Source organism: Mustela lutreola, chromosome 14 (genome assembly GCF_030435805.1).
Source record: "Mustela lutreola isolate mMusLut2 chromosome 14, mMusLut2.pri, whole genome shotgun sequence".
Taxonomy (NCBI): domain Eukaryota; kingdom Metazoa; phylum Chordata; class Mammalia; order Carnivora; family Mustelidae; genus Mustela; species Mustela lutreola.
The window spans coordinates 12686349-12703501 of NC_081303.1; the positions used below are offsets into that span (position 1 = coordinate 12686349).

Here is a 17153-nt window from a genome sequence, read left to right on the forward strand (position 1 = left end):
TACTGATGTATCTTCTGCTTTATGAAAACAGGATGAACTCTGGTGTTACTGTTTCATTGATACAGTTAGGATGGTATCAAGTATTTCCTTATATGAAATGGCTGAATCTCAAACAAATAAGCAAATAACAAAGCACTATTATTTATTGGACATGCACCATTCAAGCATTCAATACAACAGTGCACTGTCAAGGTCTAAGTTATATTTTATCGCTCATAAAACCTAGCCTATGAAAAAGTCAGAAGCTAAAGTATCACATTACAAAAGTAAAAAAAAAAAACAACAAAAACAGTTCTCAAAATAAATCCATTCGCCAAATACAATACAATATAATATAAACACCAAGATTTGTGATACCTGGAAGACATTAATAAATGCTGGAATAAGGCCCCAAATTAAGCATTTTATTGACATAGGATTGTCAGTTGCTATTCTTATTTAACACAGACAAACAAAAAAAACCCTCCCACTTTAGCAAGAGTTCTATGCAAATAAAGCAGTAAAACCATCCACTCTTTGGTAGGTAAGGCAGGTAACTGCAATTATCAAGAGGCTGTGGGGAAGTTCTGTTTACTTTGGTTATTGGCCTCCTGCTTCTATTCCCAGCATGGAGTACAAAGTTGAACAAGAATTGAGAGGGAATCCTCACAGAGAATGCTGAGAGCCCGACTTGGGTGATAGTCTGTCCTTTGTCTGAAGTATTTAAGAGATCTCTAAAAAAATAAAACCTGTTCTAAAATGTAAGTCTAAATGTGCATTAAGAATCAATGATATTTTACTTTACTTCACTAAAAAGTGACCTTAAGCTTTAAAAAACTTTAGAAATATTCTAAAGGGGAAAGATACCACAGAAATAGGTTTAAAAAAATGTTTAAATAACCTACTGCTAAAGGAACAAAGGAAAGTAAATGTGTAAAGAAACACATTTAACGGTACGCCTGGGTGGCTCAGTTGGTTAAGCGGCTGCCTTCGGCTCAGGTCATGATCCCAGCGTCCTGGGATCTTGTCCCACATCGGGCTCCTTGCTTGGCAGGGAGCCTGCTTCTCCCTCTGCCTCTGCCTGCCACTCTGTCTGCCTGTGCTCGCTCTCGCTTCTCTCTCTATGACAAATAAATAAATAAAATATTAAAAAAAAAAAAAAAAGAAACACATTTCACAAGCTATCAGTGATATACATATGCTGAAACGTTTAGGAGTAAAGTATACTGATGTCTGCAACTTATTTGATTACACTAAAAAACAAACAAGATGGACTAATGGATTGATAGAAGGGCAGAAAAAGACAGAATAAAGCAAATATAGTAAAATTTTAATTATAGAATCTAGTTGGTCAGCTAGTGGATATTAACTATAAAATTCTTTCAATTTTTTACATATGCTTGAAAATTTTTATAATAAAATTATTGGGAAAAATCACCAGAGTTAAGTTGAGTATCTATTAAATCATATAATAAACAAAAAAATACTATCCCTTTTAATCAGACACAACTTTGATACATATATGGATCCTATACATATGTGTGTGTGTGCGCGTGTATATTTATTTATTTATTTTTAAAGTAGGTTCCCCTCCCAGCGTGGAGCCCAATGTGGGGCCCAGCGTGGGCCCCAAACTCATGACCCTGAAATCAAGACCAGAGCCAAGATCAAGTCAAATGCTCAACCTACTGAGCCCCCTGGGCGCCCCAGTATATGGATCATATATTAAAAGAGACAAGGCACGTTCTGTACTTATATGGAACAGAACACTAAATAGTAAATATCAACACTAGAGAAAATAAAATACAAAATACCAAAACACTGAGAAGAAAATGATAAAAGACAAGTGAAACTACTTTTGGGATATATAACTTTCTAAAACTTCTTATAATTTTTCCTAAGCAGCTACAGTAAAAATTCTAACCAAGTTAAGATAAACAAGAAGCTACTCTGCTTTCATTATAAAAAGAAATTATTTCTCTCTAAGAGAAAAAACACGTCTTCATGATTGTGTGATCAATATGACAATAGCCCCTACCCTTGAGATCTAGAACACCACAGGGTATTACTGACTGGGCAGAACTATTTAAAAAGCAGCAGTCTTTATTAGTGCAACTAATCCTATTTGGAAGACCTTTGCCTTCAAGCTTTGGCTTGGCTGACATTGCCACCATGTCTGTCTGAAGCTATTCTGAACTTTCCTTTTCTATTAAAAGACTCTTTCAATTTGTCTTTTTAATAGATGATGAAAGATTAAGAGAGCTGACTGCCAAGCAGCTGCTTAAAAAAAAAAAAAATGAAAGGAAAACTCAGTGGAGTCTTAGGACAGGCATTCTCTCTCTGTCTGGTCCGAACCATCATTAAAAACATGTATTTCTGAGGGCCAATCCTTTTCATTTTTACTTTAGCTAAAGAATATATATATATATTTTTTAATAGCAAAATACTACTAAAGGAAACAGGCTTAGTGAGTTTCTTTCAGTTTTTCAATTTATCATTTATTACCCAATTTTATAGTCTCTCTGATAAACTTGTTCAAAACAGTCTTTGTGCTGTTGGTGCAAATTCTGCAAACCTTCCCAGTTCACCAGGCTATCTCCAAAACAGCTGCATCTTTGACTATGGTTTGCTTTTTCTCGCCATAAAAGTAATACATACTCATTGTTTAAAAAAACAGAAGTATTCAGAAATGGGGGGAGATCATCCATAATGTTACAACTCAGAGAAGCAACCACTGCTGACATTTGGGATCTTTCCTTTCACTCATTTCCCACTGCTTATTGCTGACATATTTGAACTCACAATGGTTTCACAAGAGTTGTGTGTTCCAGGGGCGCCTGGGTGGCTCAGTGGGTTAAAGCCTCTGCCTTTGGCTCAGGTCTTGATCCCAGAGTTCTGGGATCAAGCCCCCCCCCCCCCCCATCCCCCGCGTCGGGCTCTCTGCTCAGCGGGGAGCCTGCTTCCTCCTTTTTCTCTCTCTGCCTGCCTCTCTGTCTACTTGTGATCTCTCTGTCAAATAAATAAATAAAATCTTAAAAGAAAGAAAAAGAGTTGTGTGTTCCTTCCACTCCATTAACATGATAGAGAATAAGCACTCTCCAAGCCATAAAAACTCTCTACAAACATCATTTGTAATGGCTGTATTGTAGTGTGTTGGATGGATATTTGATAACAGGCCCGCCTGTTCTTCCTTCTGGCTATTCCAAATTTTTGCTGTTAAAAATAATGCTGTGGGGGCACTTGGGTGGTTCAGTGGGTTAAGCCTCTGCCTCGGCTCAGGTCATGATCTCAGGGTCCTGGGATCGAGCCCCACATTGGGCTCTCTGCTTGGCAGCGAGCCTGCTTCCCCCTCTCTCTCTGCCTGCCTCTCTGCCTACTTGTGATCTCTGTCTGTCAAATAAATAAATAAAATCTTACAAAAAAAATGCGGGGCGCCTGGGTGGCTCAGTGGGTTAAACCTCCTCCTTTGGCTCAGGTTATGATCTCAGGGTCCTGGGATGGAGCCCCGCATCAGGCTCTCTGCTCAGCAGGGAGCCTGCTTCCCCCCACCCCCTGTCTGCCTCTCTATCTGTGATCTGTCAAATAAATAAATAAAATCTTTTTAAAAAAAACTTTCTAAATTCGATAAATGAAAAAAAAATTTCATTATTACAATTTGCATTTGCAAATCTATGATTAGCTTTTCAAATTAGGGATTTCTATTCCTGTACCATTAACCTAGCAATTCCACTTCTAGGAATCTATACTCCCAACTACACTTTCACAAATATAGGAGGATATTTACAGCTTACTGCAGCAGTGGGAATGGCCAGCAGTAAGGGTGGGTGGGGGTAAAGAAAGACACCTTTGTCTTTGTGCATTTTGCATTACTTGAATAAATTATTGTAAGCATGAACTAACTTCTGTAAATAGAAACACTAAAAAATTAAATTTGCACCTTCTCCCTGGGTATTATTTGTTTGACAAAAATTACAATTATAAAAAGAACAATTATGTTATCTCCTGGAACTCCAGATAATTCCTGAATTCCAACAAAAGAGTGCTAAAAGCCATCATACCTAATTCTTTAGCATCTCCTCCTGCTGGACTTCCATTTTCCTGTCGTGCTACAAGCGCACTCAAGATAATGTTTGTTGCCCCAATCCTTGGCAGAGTGACATGTGTAAGAAATGGCAAGTTATTTTTTTTGGCAAACGCTTGACTTGTTTCTCGCCTCTTCCTGAGGAAGCCCCCTTCTGGAAACAAAACAATCCATTTTCGGTCTCTGCTCCTGTAATTCTTTTCTAGGTGCTTTTTGAGAAGCAGCAGCTGCTGGTCACGATGAGATTTTCCCTAAGAAGGCAGACACACATACAATAAGTACAGGCACATTTGAAATTAAAATGCCACAAAATTAAATAGAAATAACAGCTTTTAAAGTAAAATCCCATTCACAGATCAGAAGAACGATTTCCCCCCACTCACTTCCCCCTTTGACTGCAGCGGTAAAAAGAAGTGATTAGCGCTTACAGACAAGAGCAAGACAATTGCTCTAATTACCTCTGAGAGTTCACTCATTCATTCATCAGCTCAGTGACTGTTTACTGAGAGCGTATAACTTGGCAGGCACCGTCCTACACTGGAGACAGAGAAGTAAGAGACCCTTGTGGAGGTTACTCGAGTAGAAAAGATAGAAAACTAAAAAGTGAAAATTTGGATGGTGATGTGTTAGGAAGAACACGAGTAAGAGGATAGAGAAGGTCAGTGAGGTCAGAGAGAACAGCCCCAAGGAGGTGAACTGGGAGCAATGAGCTGGTAATGCGAAGGAACCAGTCAAGTGGAGAAGAGAGGCAAAGTTCTCCAAGGGACAAGAACAAAAAGAAAAAAGGCCCGGAGATGGGAACAAGCGCTACGTATTCAAAGAGCAGTACCAAGGCCAGTGTGGCTGATTTGTGATGAGTGAGGGAGACAGTGGTAGAAGAGGAAATTGCAGAGAGACGTGGGGGACAGAGAGGAAGGGCCTTGACCTTGGTAAGTAGTCTGGGATGAGAAGTCAATGGGTGGTTCTGAACAAGGGAGGGTCATGATCTTATTTACATTTAAAAAAATCTGATGGCTCCAGTGACAGAAAGACTCCAGCAGATAAGCCGGCAGACTATTGCAGCAGTCCAGGTAAGGGGGTGTGATGAGATCTGACTATGGTGTATTGATGAGAAGTGGATACATTCAGGAAAGTCTAGCAAACAAGGCATTCTAATGGACAGGACCTTAGTGTGAAGGAGAGAGAAGAAAGATGACTTGGAGACTGAAACAGGAATCCAGAAAAATTTGTAGGAAAGCCCAAAACCCACAAATATTACAAAGGTTCTTCCTTTCAGTATAGTTGATTCATTAATAATTTTCCAGCCAACACAAATATAGTAGGCCCCGAAATAATCTGTATGCATTTAGTCTTTAAATTACTCCAGTGCAAAGCAAGTAAGACATTTATTTTACTGAATCGAACTGATCATGCTTAAGCTTTATTTATTAAGTTCCCAAGACTGCATGTAAAACATTTTTATATTCTTGGAAATATCTAGTAGTAAAGTCCAAGAGACTTTCTTTAAAAATGGTAGTTTTTCTCTCTCCCCCAACAATGTTACAGATTTTTATTACTATCTTATTGGGCTCGGAAGGGGAGGAAGGGTTGCTCTTTAGAAACAAACTTGCAATATTTCTGGTAATTTTGAAATACAGTCTTTTTAAGTATGTAAAACTTTACATTGCAATAAAAAGGAAAATGTTTTGGAGTACATTATTTTCTACGCTTAGGAGTACTTTATTTTCTACGCTTATCTCCTCAAAGTACACCGATCACTTAGTATAACTTAGTGATGCCTCAGGGTCATCAGAGGGTCAACTGTTAAAACTGTGATAATTTCCTCATACTCTCCTGATGAAAAGGGCTCTGCTTTTCCTTAGAAGGCTAAGCTTCAATGGCTGCTTCTACTTATTCCCCTACTGTGATGCTCTAATGTATTATGCTAATTTCTTTGTTATGTTGTTCTAGTCACTGTTCGTTCATTTTGTCTCAAACTTGTAGCCAATCCCCATTCCCACTTCCTCCAGAGGTCCCCATGCAATGTCTTCCTGCTCAGAAGAATCAAGAGTGTTTCCTAGAAACTAGATCATGGGCACAGCATGTGGAAAAGAAAATGTTCTGTACGTAAGTATCTGGAGTAAAGTATATATGTTTTGTGACACCTACAGTCATCTCAGAAGTTTCTCTACACACTTCCAGCTTATTTCTGAACTTGTGGTCTCTGATGAGACTTAACCAGATTCAACAGTTATTCAGTAAGTACTTAAATGGGCAAGGCTGAAGCTGCTACATATATAAATACCAGATAAATGTGGCACTGCCATACGTTAAAAACTCTTGCATATCATATTTCAGTTTTTGAGAAAATCAAGCCTGTGATATCAGTGGCATACCAGGGAAATACCGTAATGTAGTGCTGACTTGATAAGAGTGTGTGATTCTTTCTCTTACAGTAACTAAACTTGTCCCCAATGCCTGGGACCCATTCTCAATCTACATTCCTCTATCAAACTCATAATTATTTTTTCTCTAAAGGTTTTCTGAGTTCATAAAAATCTGATGGATTCACTTTTCCTAATATGAATTCCCCAAATATGTTCTTCTATCTGCCCACCTATCCATCTACCTACCAGCAATTTAGGTACCTTCTCTATCATGCGATAGTGGCTTGTTAGCAAAAATAATGGTGAAAATATAGATGACGAGGGGGGCACCTGAGTGGCTCAGTGGGTTAAAGCCTCTGCCTTCAGCTCAGGTCATGATCTCAGGGTCCTGGGATCAAGCCCCACATCGGGCTCTCTGCTCAGCAGGGAGCCTGCTTCCCTCCCTCTCTCTGCCTGCTTCTCTGCTTACTTGTGATCTCTCTCTCTGTCAAATAAATAAATAAAATCTTAAAAAAAAATAAAGAAAATATAGATGAGTAATACACTCCAAGTGTATTACTTCATTTAAACCCCACCCTATGACAGCAGTGCCTCTTGTTGTGTTAGGGTATGGTGTTCTCTGTCTAATTGAGAAGTGGTTGACTCGGTACCCTAACAGTTGTCATCTGAAAAATGAGGAAACTTTGAAAGTTTAAACAAGTTGCCTTATTCACATGGCTAAGAAGCAGAAGAGTTGAGAATGGGGCAACGGCTTGATAAATCTTTACTAAACATTGTACTGTTGAGATGTGAGAAGGAGAGTAGAGGTCAGAACATCTGCAATGTCACCATTTTACTGCTTGAGCATACTCAAATTCACATCAAAAGAAATGTTTCAGGGAACAAAGATTCAGGGGAAGAGCTCCCTGAGATACTAGAGTTTGCTCTATGTATTGTAACTGGTTTTGGCCTATGTTTACAATAAAGGATCAACGTGATCGGGCTATCACTGTGAAAAAGGAAAACTCATTACTCACCTGTCTTATAAAGAAGTCTCCATGAATTAGAGAAACAATTCCAAAGTTTGTGTACTTAAAAATATGATCCATCAACCACATCATTTGAGCAACAACCTAAAATATTTAAAAGCAAGAAATAATTACATGGTAAGTATTAGAAACCTGCTGTAGTCTAGCCAGGGCTTTAAGTTTTAAATATAGTCATCTAAGCGTCCTCTTAATTAACCTATATATTTTAAATCCAGTGTTTATTTCTATAATTAAAGCACAAAGTCTCCCTGAAAAATTACTGATCTTGAGTCCAAGTCTTGAAATCTCAGGTCTCAGGTAATACATATTACTGTGTAACAAATAAAGCTGAATTGACTTCTTAAATCTGGACTTAATGATTACAGATTTGTTCTACCCTAAACAAAATCTCTGGTGATTCTTATATAACTTGTAAAATTATTTTGAAACAATAAAATGAAGTTATTGAATGAGGGCTCTAAATTTAATTAATAAAGCTTTATAAAATGTGACTTTACCTTAAGGGCTAAAATATTAAAAATTATAAATTATAATCCTATAAATGTAAAATTTTAAATTTTATAAAAGTTCAAAAATGTCCAAAATAAAAGAACATTCAAGTTTGCTTCATAGAATGATTTATATATACGATTATGTTAAGAAGATTTGTTAGTTTATGCAAAGCCGTATTCTTTACCAGCATAATAACATTCACAGTGCCTTAGTTCTTAAACACAGAAATAGTATCCCTTTTTGATAAGAGTCAGTACTGGTATTAAGAGCAAAAGACTTGGGACGCCTGGATGGCTCAGTCAGTTAGGCCGCTGCCTTCAGCTCAGGTCATGATCCCAGAGTCCTTGGATGGAGTCCCGCATTGGGCTCCTTGCTCTGCAGGGAGCCTCCTTCTCCGCCTCTGCCTGCTTGCGTGATCTCTCTCTCTCTCTCTCTGACAAATAAATAAATAAAATATTTTTTAAAAAAAGAGCAAAAGACTTTATTTCAAACAAATTTCAAAATTAAATGTAAAGTGTAAACTGGGATCTAATTAATAAAGTGGGTAATTGTTCCTCTCTGCTGAGGAAATGGCATTCCTTGTTATAATCCTTAAATAAATGCATTAATAGCTACGGCCTCAATCAAAAGAATGCAACAGAGCTCCTTTGGTTTCTATGGGAATAACGTATGTAAACTTCATCTCGAAGCACCAAATTATATGAATTTACATATGAGGAAAAAAATGAGCACTGACATCGCTGGTGCTTTTGCAAAAACATGATAAAAGCTGACAAATAATATAACATTAATGCTTCTGCCTTAATTTTTCAGCATCACTAAATAGTTCAACTACACAACTCCTTCCCCCTGAGCTCTACTATGTTAAATCACTTTAAAAAATAAAGATATGTGCCCAGTGAAGAAGTGATTCCCCAAGGCAATTAATACAGAATAAAATGATTGCCATCATCTCGTTTTTTTCAGTCTTGTTTTGCTTTGTAATGATGACTACTCTGTTTAAGTAAATTGATATTTGAATTAAATGGAATTTGCTGAAAAGTGTCCCAAAGAACAAAATAAAAAGCAAGCTGTTTTAACCTATAAAATACTTGAGCTTTATACACAGTAGGAAGTTTAGCGGCTATTTATTGATTTCTGGGTTTAAAATACCAACACTAAAGCCACGAGCTTTTATGTTTCACCTTACATTTACAGTGGATTTAACTCTTCAGTTAGAAGGGCCACCTAAAACAATTCATTTCAGTAAGACAGCCAAGCTACCTTCTGAGATTTGTATGGGTAATTCTATCTTAGCTAATTTTAGGGGAAATGTTACAAGTCAATAAATGTTTATTATATGTCTAATAAAGTTCTTTTGACAGAAATAAAAATTCTTAGTTTTATCATAATTTGTCATAAAAGGACATGACTGAATTCAGAGGTACTTATTTTTAAAAGGTACCAGCACATTTGGAAAATACAATTAATCCTTTGTTTCATATTCCTTAAAAGAGGGTCAGTAAACACCAGCTGTCTGAAGCAACCCTGAGCATTTCATAGATCTGTCACTCGGAGCTCTGTTAGGTAATTCCAAGAAACAGAATTGGCCCACATCAATTATTCTTTATCTGGAAGCATGGATTTTCTACATATCAAAACATCTAGAGACGATTACATGAAGGATTATGTTCTTTATATCCTTCGGAAAGTATAGTTAAGTCAATGGTTCTCCTGTTCAGAAATCTGTAAGGACAATTTGGGTTGTCATGACGACTAGGGAGGGCTACCAGCATTTAGTGGATAGCAGACAGGTATGGAAAACAGCCAGCAATGCCCCGGACAGTTCGGGACAAGAGTGCTGTCCTCCCAACGGGCCAATGGACCCCCACTAACAGGAAAGGCTCCTACAGGAAGTCTCCTGAATTCCAAAAGCTATGTTACAGTCACATAGCCATTAAACTGGTATTTTTTTAATTGACCCACAATTTAGCATTAGCCTTCTTTCTTTGAATGTACCCACAGAGTATGTAGTAAATCAAGTGAACATTTTTACTGGTAAATATAAATTAATATTGCCCTATACATATTAGGCAGGAGGGAGAGATTATGGTGCTTCCAGCTTTATATTTCTCAATTATTCTTTTATGAAAAGAGATTAAAAAAATTCTTCAAGATTCCAAGTTACTCACTAATAACAGATTATAAGAAGTGTTTAGTATAACTTATCTGAAAATAAAAACAAAATTACTCTGAACTGAAAAATTAACCTAAGTCAAACTAACAGAAATCTTTTTACAAAAGCAAACAAACAAGACAAATTTTCTTTTATCCACATAATTGGTGAATTTCAGATTACCTAATATTCTAGTTAATATAGTTATCATCCATGCCAAACTTGGGTGAGAATGATTAAGCTGGACATATTTATACTGACCACTGTAATCATTCTTTGAAATTCAAAAACCAATTAAGGACACTATAAACCTTCAGAAATTTCACTACGAATGTAATACTGTATCATTAAGAATAAAAATGTTAATTGGGGATTCTCTTTGATGAAAACCAAATAAACTAGTCTTTACAAAATTTTAACATCACAAGTGATAAATTTTTTTTAAAGATTTTTATTTATTTATTTGACAGAGATTACAAGTCAGCAGAGAGGCAGGCAGAGAGAGAGAGGAGGAAGCAGGCTCCCCGCTGAGCAGAGAGCCTGATGCCGGGCTTGATCCTAGGACCCTGGGTCCTAGGCAGTGAGCCGAAGACAGTGGCTTTAACCCACTGAGCCACCCAGGTGCCCTGCACGTAATGAATATTAATATAAGAGCAAATATATTTATACAGTGATATCCTTTTAACAATTCAATATTCTGAATATAAGAAAGGACAGAATTTATTCCACATTCCAGCAAGATTATGACTCTGCTTTTCAGACGGACATGAAAAACAGATTTTACAATAATCAAACATTTTCCTTTACTCTTACCTCATTTTCTGACCCCACACCAGGATTTACTGAATCAAAATCTCTAGGACGTAAATATATCAGGCTTAGTCTTGCCTTGGTGTTCTGGCCGAGACTGTTTCACTAAAGAAGGCCTTCTTGCTTCACAACTCTAACCAGGCCAAGTTTATGTCCTCTCTCCTCTACAAAGTTTTCAATACCTGTCATACATGGGGAGCTCATCCTCCACTAAACACCTTTCACTTTGCAATTAAGTATCGTTCACTATACTTTCCCTCCACCTACACTGGACTATTGGCTCCTTTTAGAGGACAAAGTCTTAAAGGACTGATGTTCAATCCTTATAGTTACTGACCATGAGTATGAAGCACTTAATAAACATCTATTGGTTTCATTGCTATTAGGATAAATATGAATTCCACTAATTTATACACTTTCTACTTATTTAGTTTTCTATGAATACAACCTCTTTATCTTCTAAGCTGATAATTCTTTTAATGCTAAAGACTGAATTTATTTTAAACCCACCCCTTTGATAGATGTATTTAGTGATCAACAAAAGTCATGTGAAACCAACAGTTCATACATAGCCTAACAACACCTAACAAAACTGGCCTGGTATCTTTCCTTTCAATTTGCTTGGTAAAGGAAATCCAAAATGTTTACCTATTTTTCTTCTGGATAAAGATCAGCTAATTCACTGACCAACTAGACTCTTCTATCTTAAACAATACTGCTTTTTGTGCCTGTATTTTTCAAACCAGTAACCCACTATTTCACCTCAAGACAGCTCCCAATCTGAACATCTTAACTCTGTTTTACCTCAGTTACTTTTTCAAAAGCATCTCTCTGGAGATAGCATTCACATTATCTTCCAGTTATTTTTTTGAAAGACCACATTCCTGTCCTGGAGCTGGAATTAGAATTATATACATACATCTTTTTTCTTTTCATTTTTCTCCATTTTTTCTTTAAATTTTCTCAATTTTGGAAAAGCATAGATATTCAAATTTACGTTCCAAACAATAGTAAGATACTCAAACAGATTCTTTATCAACCTCCCCCTCCTGCGTCTATGCCTGCCTTCAGGGTGCTTACCAGGCCTTTGTCCTGGAGGCACATCATCAGAGTGCAAACATCCCCTGTTGCCTGATGATTCACCAACATCACTGCTTCATCTTGTGAAACGGCTTTAATATCGTCCCCCCATTCCATCACTGGAAGAACAACAAAGCTGTCACTTTAAAGATTTTTACATTACTAGAAACCTTATATTAGCCAAACTGGTACATATCAATGATGAGAATCACTTACCTAAAACTTTGAACTAAGTTTACTTCCTGTAAGTATGAGGCTGTTGATATAATATTGTATAAGGCCCCCAAACATCCATTAAAATGTAAAAATGCTCATCCTTTGATCTAGAAGTTTTATTTCTTAGAAATTAACCCGCAGAAACATTTGTCCCAATAGGCAAAGACAGATGTATAAAGGATGTTTACTGGAACTTAAATGTTCACCAACAGGAGAGTTAATAAGAAAGTTATGATATCATGGAAGAGTATGAATCCACTGAAAGAATAGAGGGTATCTCTATACACTAACCCAAAAAGGACTTCTTATCAAGAAAATAAAGCAAATCACAAAACAATATATATAGCCTGATTCCACCTTTTTTAATGAAGGAATAAACTTTATTATTTAATACAGTAAAAAAAAAGTCTAGGGGAATGAATTCTAAACTACTGATATTGATCACAATTAGAACAAGCTTTCCAGAGCCCCTCAAATTCTACTTTATAATAAAATGGGAAAACATTCCAAATATATGCAAGTATTTTCATTTTCAAATAAGGAAACTAATGAAGATGTTACACTTATTAAGAACCTCCAGACAAAAAGTCATCGTACCAGAACCTATTATGTACACTCTAAGGAAAACACTGGTATCTCCGTGTAGTTATATCTCATTTAACAGTAAATGCACTTCACAGAAAAAAGATAACTGAGCGGCAGTTTTGAGCATCAGGATTCTACAAGTCAAAGCATCGAGGGTTCCTCAAACGTCTGACATGAATTATGAGAGGCTGATTGTACGTTAATGTTCACTCCTCTCACACACAGCTAAAGGGAAAAAAGCCATCCCACCTGCCTGTAATAGTTCTGGATGCAAGAGGCATGGGGAGTTGTGGAGCTCCCCTGCTCTGTCTCCCCCAGCCTCCGTCCTTTTCCAGCCATCCTTCACTGTCACCCCAACACAGCAGAGCTCCTCATAAGAGTTCATATGAGAAAAGGGGTCTGCTAATTGCTTCTTTCTGTTAAAACCCCTTTAAGCAAGGCATCCATTCATTGATTTTAAAGACTTTAAAATTTGTATTAAGGAAATTTTCAGCAGGGCTAAACACAGTATTAAGTTGTGGGACCTCTTTGGAAAGTGAGGTATTCTAATCATTACCAACACTCAAATGTTATTACCAATGCTCAAACAGCTTACATAGTATAGGAAATTTTTTATTTTAGTTTCTTTTAACTGAATGCAGCATAAAAGTACACTAAAGGGATGTCAAATAATCCTTGAGGAATAGAGGCAGAACCATGGGAGAGAACCCAGCCCGGCCCCTTGAAAAATGCAGCAGCACCAACTTTTCCTTCCAGTGGCCTTTCCTTCCCCAAGCTCCAATTCAGCTCAGCTGACAAGTTAACTACTGAAACATATTTAAACAGCTGCTGTATCATACATTGCTGTGGGGAGTATGAATTGGTACAACAGTTTGGGAAGTCAATTTGGCAATATATATCAAAACTGAGAAATGCAGAAATCTTTTTATCCAGAAATTCTACTTCTAGGAATTCAACTTACAGATACACTTATTTATGCGCAGACTGACACATATGCAAAACTGGTTACTGTAGCCTTATTTGTGAGAGCAAAGAGGAAGGGGTGCCTAGGTGGTGCAGCTGGTTAAGCAACTGACTCCTGGTTCTGGCTCAGATCGTGATCTCATGAACCCCACGTCAGGCTCTACGCCCAGCTTGGAGCCTGCTTAAGATTCTCTGTCCATTGCATTCTGCCCTTCCCTCCCTCTCATGCTCTCTCTCCAAAATAAATAAATAAATAAATATTTTTTTAAAAAGGAAAACAACTCAAAAGGAAGACTAGCTCAAATTCATAGAAACTGAAAACCAATGGTGGTTTCTAGGAGGGGGACTATTCAATTTGTAGAGCGTTTCAGTTTTGCAAGATGAAAAAGTTCTGAAGATTGGTTATATAATAATGAGAATGTACTTAATGCTGAACCATACATTTAAAAATGGTTAAGAGGAGGGACACCTGGGTGGCTTGGTCACTTGACCGATTGACTTTGGTTTCAGCTCACGTCATAATCTCATGGGATGTGGGAACAAGCCCCCCAACCCTTGTGGGTCTCTAGGCTGCTGTGGAGTCTGCTCAAGATTCTCTCTCTCCTTCTTCCTTTGCCCCTGCCCCTGCTCATGTGTGCTCTCTCACTCTCAAATCAATTTTTAAAAAATCTTTTAAAAAATGGTTAAGATGATAAATTTTGTGTTATGTATATTTCACCACAATTAAAATTTTAAAAGAAGACTAATTAAAGTATATCTATGTAAAGGAATACTATGTAATCATATAATTTGTATACTAACATGGAACAATATGCTATAAGTAACAAGAGCAAAATTCACAACACTGTACCAACTGGGCTTTTAAAAGGATGGGGTAGGGGCACCTGGGTGACTCAGCAGGTTAAGCATCCAACCCTTGATTTCCGCTCAGATCAATATCTCAGGGTCATGAGAGCTTGATTTTGGCTCAGAGCAAGATCTCAGGGTCATGAAATCAAGACCCACTTCAGGCTTGTGCTGGGCGCTAGGTGTGGAGCCTGCTTAAGATTCTCTCCCTCTGAGGGTGCCTGGGTGGCCAAGTTGATTAAGCAGCTGCCTTTGGTTCAGGTCATGATCCCAGGGTCCTGGGATTGAGCCATGAGTTGAGATTCCCTGCTCAGCATGGAGTCTGCTTCTCCCTACACCCTTTCCCTCATGCATGCTCTCTCTCTCTAATAAATAAAATCTAAAAAAAAAAAATTCTCTCCCTTCCTCTCCCTCTGACACCCTGCTCACACCACCTGCTCACCAACCTGGCCTCAAAAAATGAAATATAATAAAGTAAAAAGAATGGAGGGAGATATATTTCTCAACAGAAGTTCCCCCATCATGCTTCTGTTGATAATCCATACATGCAGACACACACTATTCTTTTATTAATTCATTCCTCATTCAATAAGTCAGCTCCAGGCACTACTAGGTGTTGTGGATATAAAATGAAAAAGTCAGTTGCATTTCTATACAATAAAAATGAGAAAGAAGAAAGAAAAATTAAGGAGTCAATTCCATTTACAACTGCACCAAAAACTATATGATACCTAGGAATAAACCTAACCAAAGAGGCAAAGAATCTGTACTCAGAAAACTATAAAGTACTCATGAAGGAAATTGAGGAAGACAAAGAGAAATGGGAAAATATTCCATGTTCCTGGACTGCAAGAACAAATATTAAAATATCTGTGCTACCGAGAGCAATCTACACATTCAGTGCAATCCCTATCAAAATACCATCAATTTTTTTTCCCACAGAGCTGGAACAAATAACCCTAAAATTTGTATGGAACCAGAAAAGACCCCAACAGCCAGAGGAATGTTTAAAAAAGAAAACTGAAGCTGGTGGCATCACGATTCCAGAGTTCAAGCTCTATTACAAAGCTGTAATCAACAAGACAGTATGGTGCTGGCACAAAAACAGACATGTAGCTCAAATGGAACAGAATAGAGAACCAGAAACAGACCTTCAACTCTATGGTCAACTAATCTTCGACAAAGCAGGAAAGAATGTCCAATGGAAAAAACACAGTCTCTTCAACAAATGGTGTTGGGAAAATTGGACAGCAGAAGAATGAAACTGGACCATTTCCTTATACCACACACAAAAATAGACTCAGAATGGACGAAAGACCTAAATGTGAGATAGGAATCCATCAAAATCCTCAAAGAGAACAGAGGCAGCAACCTCTGTGACTTCAGCCACAGCAACTTCTTCCTAGACCTATCTCCAAAGGCCAGGGAAACAAGGGCAAAAGTGAACTAGTGGGGCTTTATCAAGATAAAAAGCTTTTGCACAGCAAAGGAAACAGTCAATAAAACCAAAAGACAATCCACAGAATGGGAGAAGATATCTGCAAATGTCTTATCAGATAAAGGGCTAGTACCCAAAAATCTACAAAGAACTTAACAAACTCAACACCCAGGAACAAATAATCCAATCAAGAAATGGGCAGAAGACATGGGCAGACATGCCTCCAAAGAAGACATATCAATGGCCAATAGACACATAAAAATATGCTTACCACCACTCCGCATCAGGGAAATACAAATCAAAACTACAATGAGACACTACCTCACACCAGTCAGAAGAGCTAACATTAACAAGTCAGGAAACAACAGATGTTGGCGAGGATGCAGAGAAAGGGGAACCCTCCAACACTGTTGGTGGGAATGCTAGCTGGTGCAGCCACTCTGGAAAATAGCATGGAGGTTCCTCAAGAAGTTAAAAATAGAGCTACCCTACGACCCAGCAACTGCACTACTGGGTATTTACCCCAAAGACGCAGATGTAGAGATCCAAAGGGCACCTGAACCCCAATGTTTATAGCAGCAATGTCCACAATAGCCAAACAACGGAAAGAGCCCAGATGTCCACAGACAAATGAATGGATAAAGAAAATGTGGTATATATATATAATGGAATATTACTCAGCCACCACAACAAATGAAATCTTGCAATTTGCAACAACATGGATGGAACTAGAGGTATTATGCTAAGCAAAAGAAATTAATCAGAGAAAGACAATTATCATAGGATCTCACTCATATGTAGAATTTAAGAAACAAACAAAGGAGGATAGGAGAAGAGAGGAGAAAATAAAATAACACGAAATCAGAGAGGGAGACAAACCGTAAGAGACTCTTAATCATAGGAAACTAAGGGTTGTTGGGGGGATAGCATAACTGGGAGATGGACACTAAGGAGGGCACATAATGTAATGACCACAGGGTGTTATACAAGACTGATGAATCACTGATCTCTACTTCTGAAACTAATACTATATGTTAATTAATTTTAATTTTAAAAAAGGGAAATAAAGGCAAACAATAAAATATAATAAAAAGAACAAAAGTATTATTCTAAT

The 17153-nt window shown here is 37.6% G+C and overlaps 1 protein-coding gene across 5 annotated transcripts in view; it reads right to left on the bottom strand.

Annotated features, from left to right (window-relative positions):
• The window catches only part of LPGAT1 (lysophosphatidylglycerol acyltransferase 1), a 120110-nt gene that overhangs the window by 30564 nt on the left and 72393 nt on the right, over nucleotides 1–17153 (bottom strand). For all 5 annotated transcript variants that reach the window (XM_059145053.1, XM_059145054.1, XM_059145051.1 and 2 more), the window contains 3 exons: nucleotides 11992–12110; nucleotides 7443–7538; nucleotides 4038–4311 (listed from right to left, as the gene is read on the bottom strand). In XM_059145053.1, the coding sequence (XP_059001036.1) occupies nucleotides 4038–4311; nucleotides 7443–7538; nucleotides 11992–12110 (489 nt within the window). The remainder of the gene's footprint in view (nucleotides 1–4037; nucleotides 4312–7442; nucleotides 7539–11991; nucleotides 12111–17153) is intronic.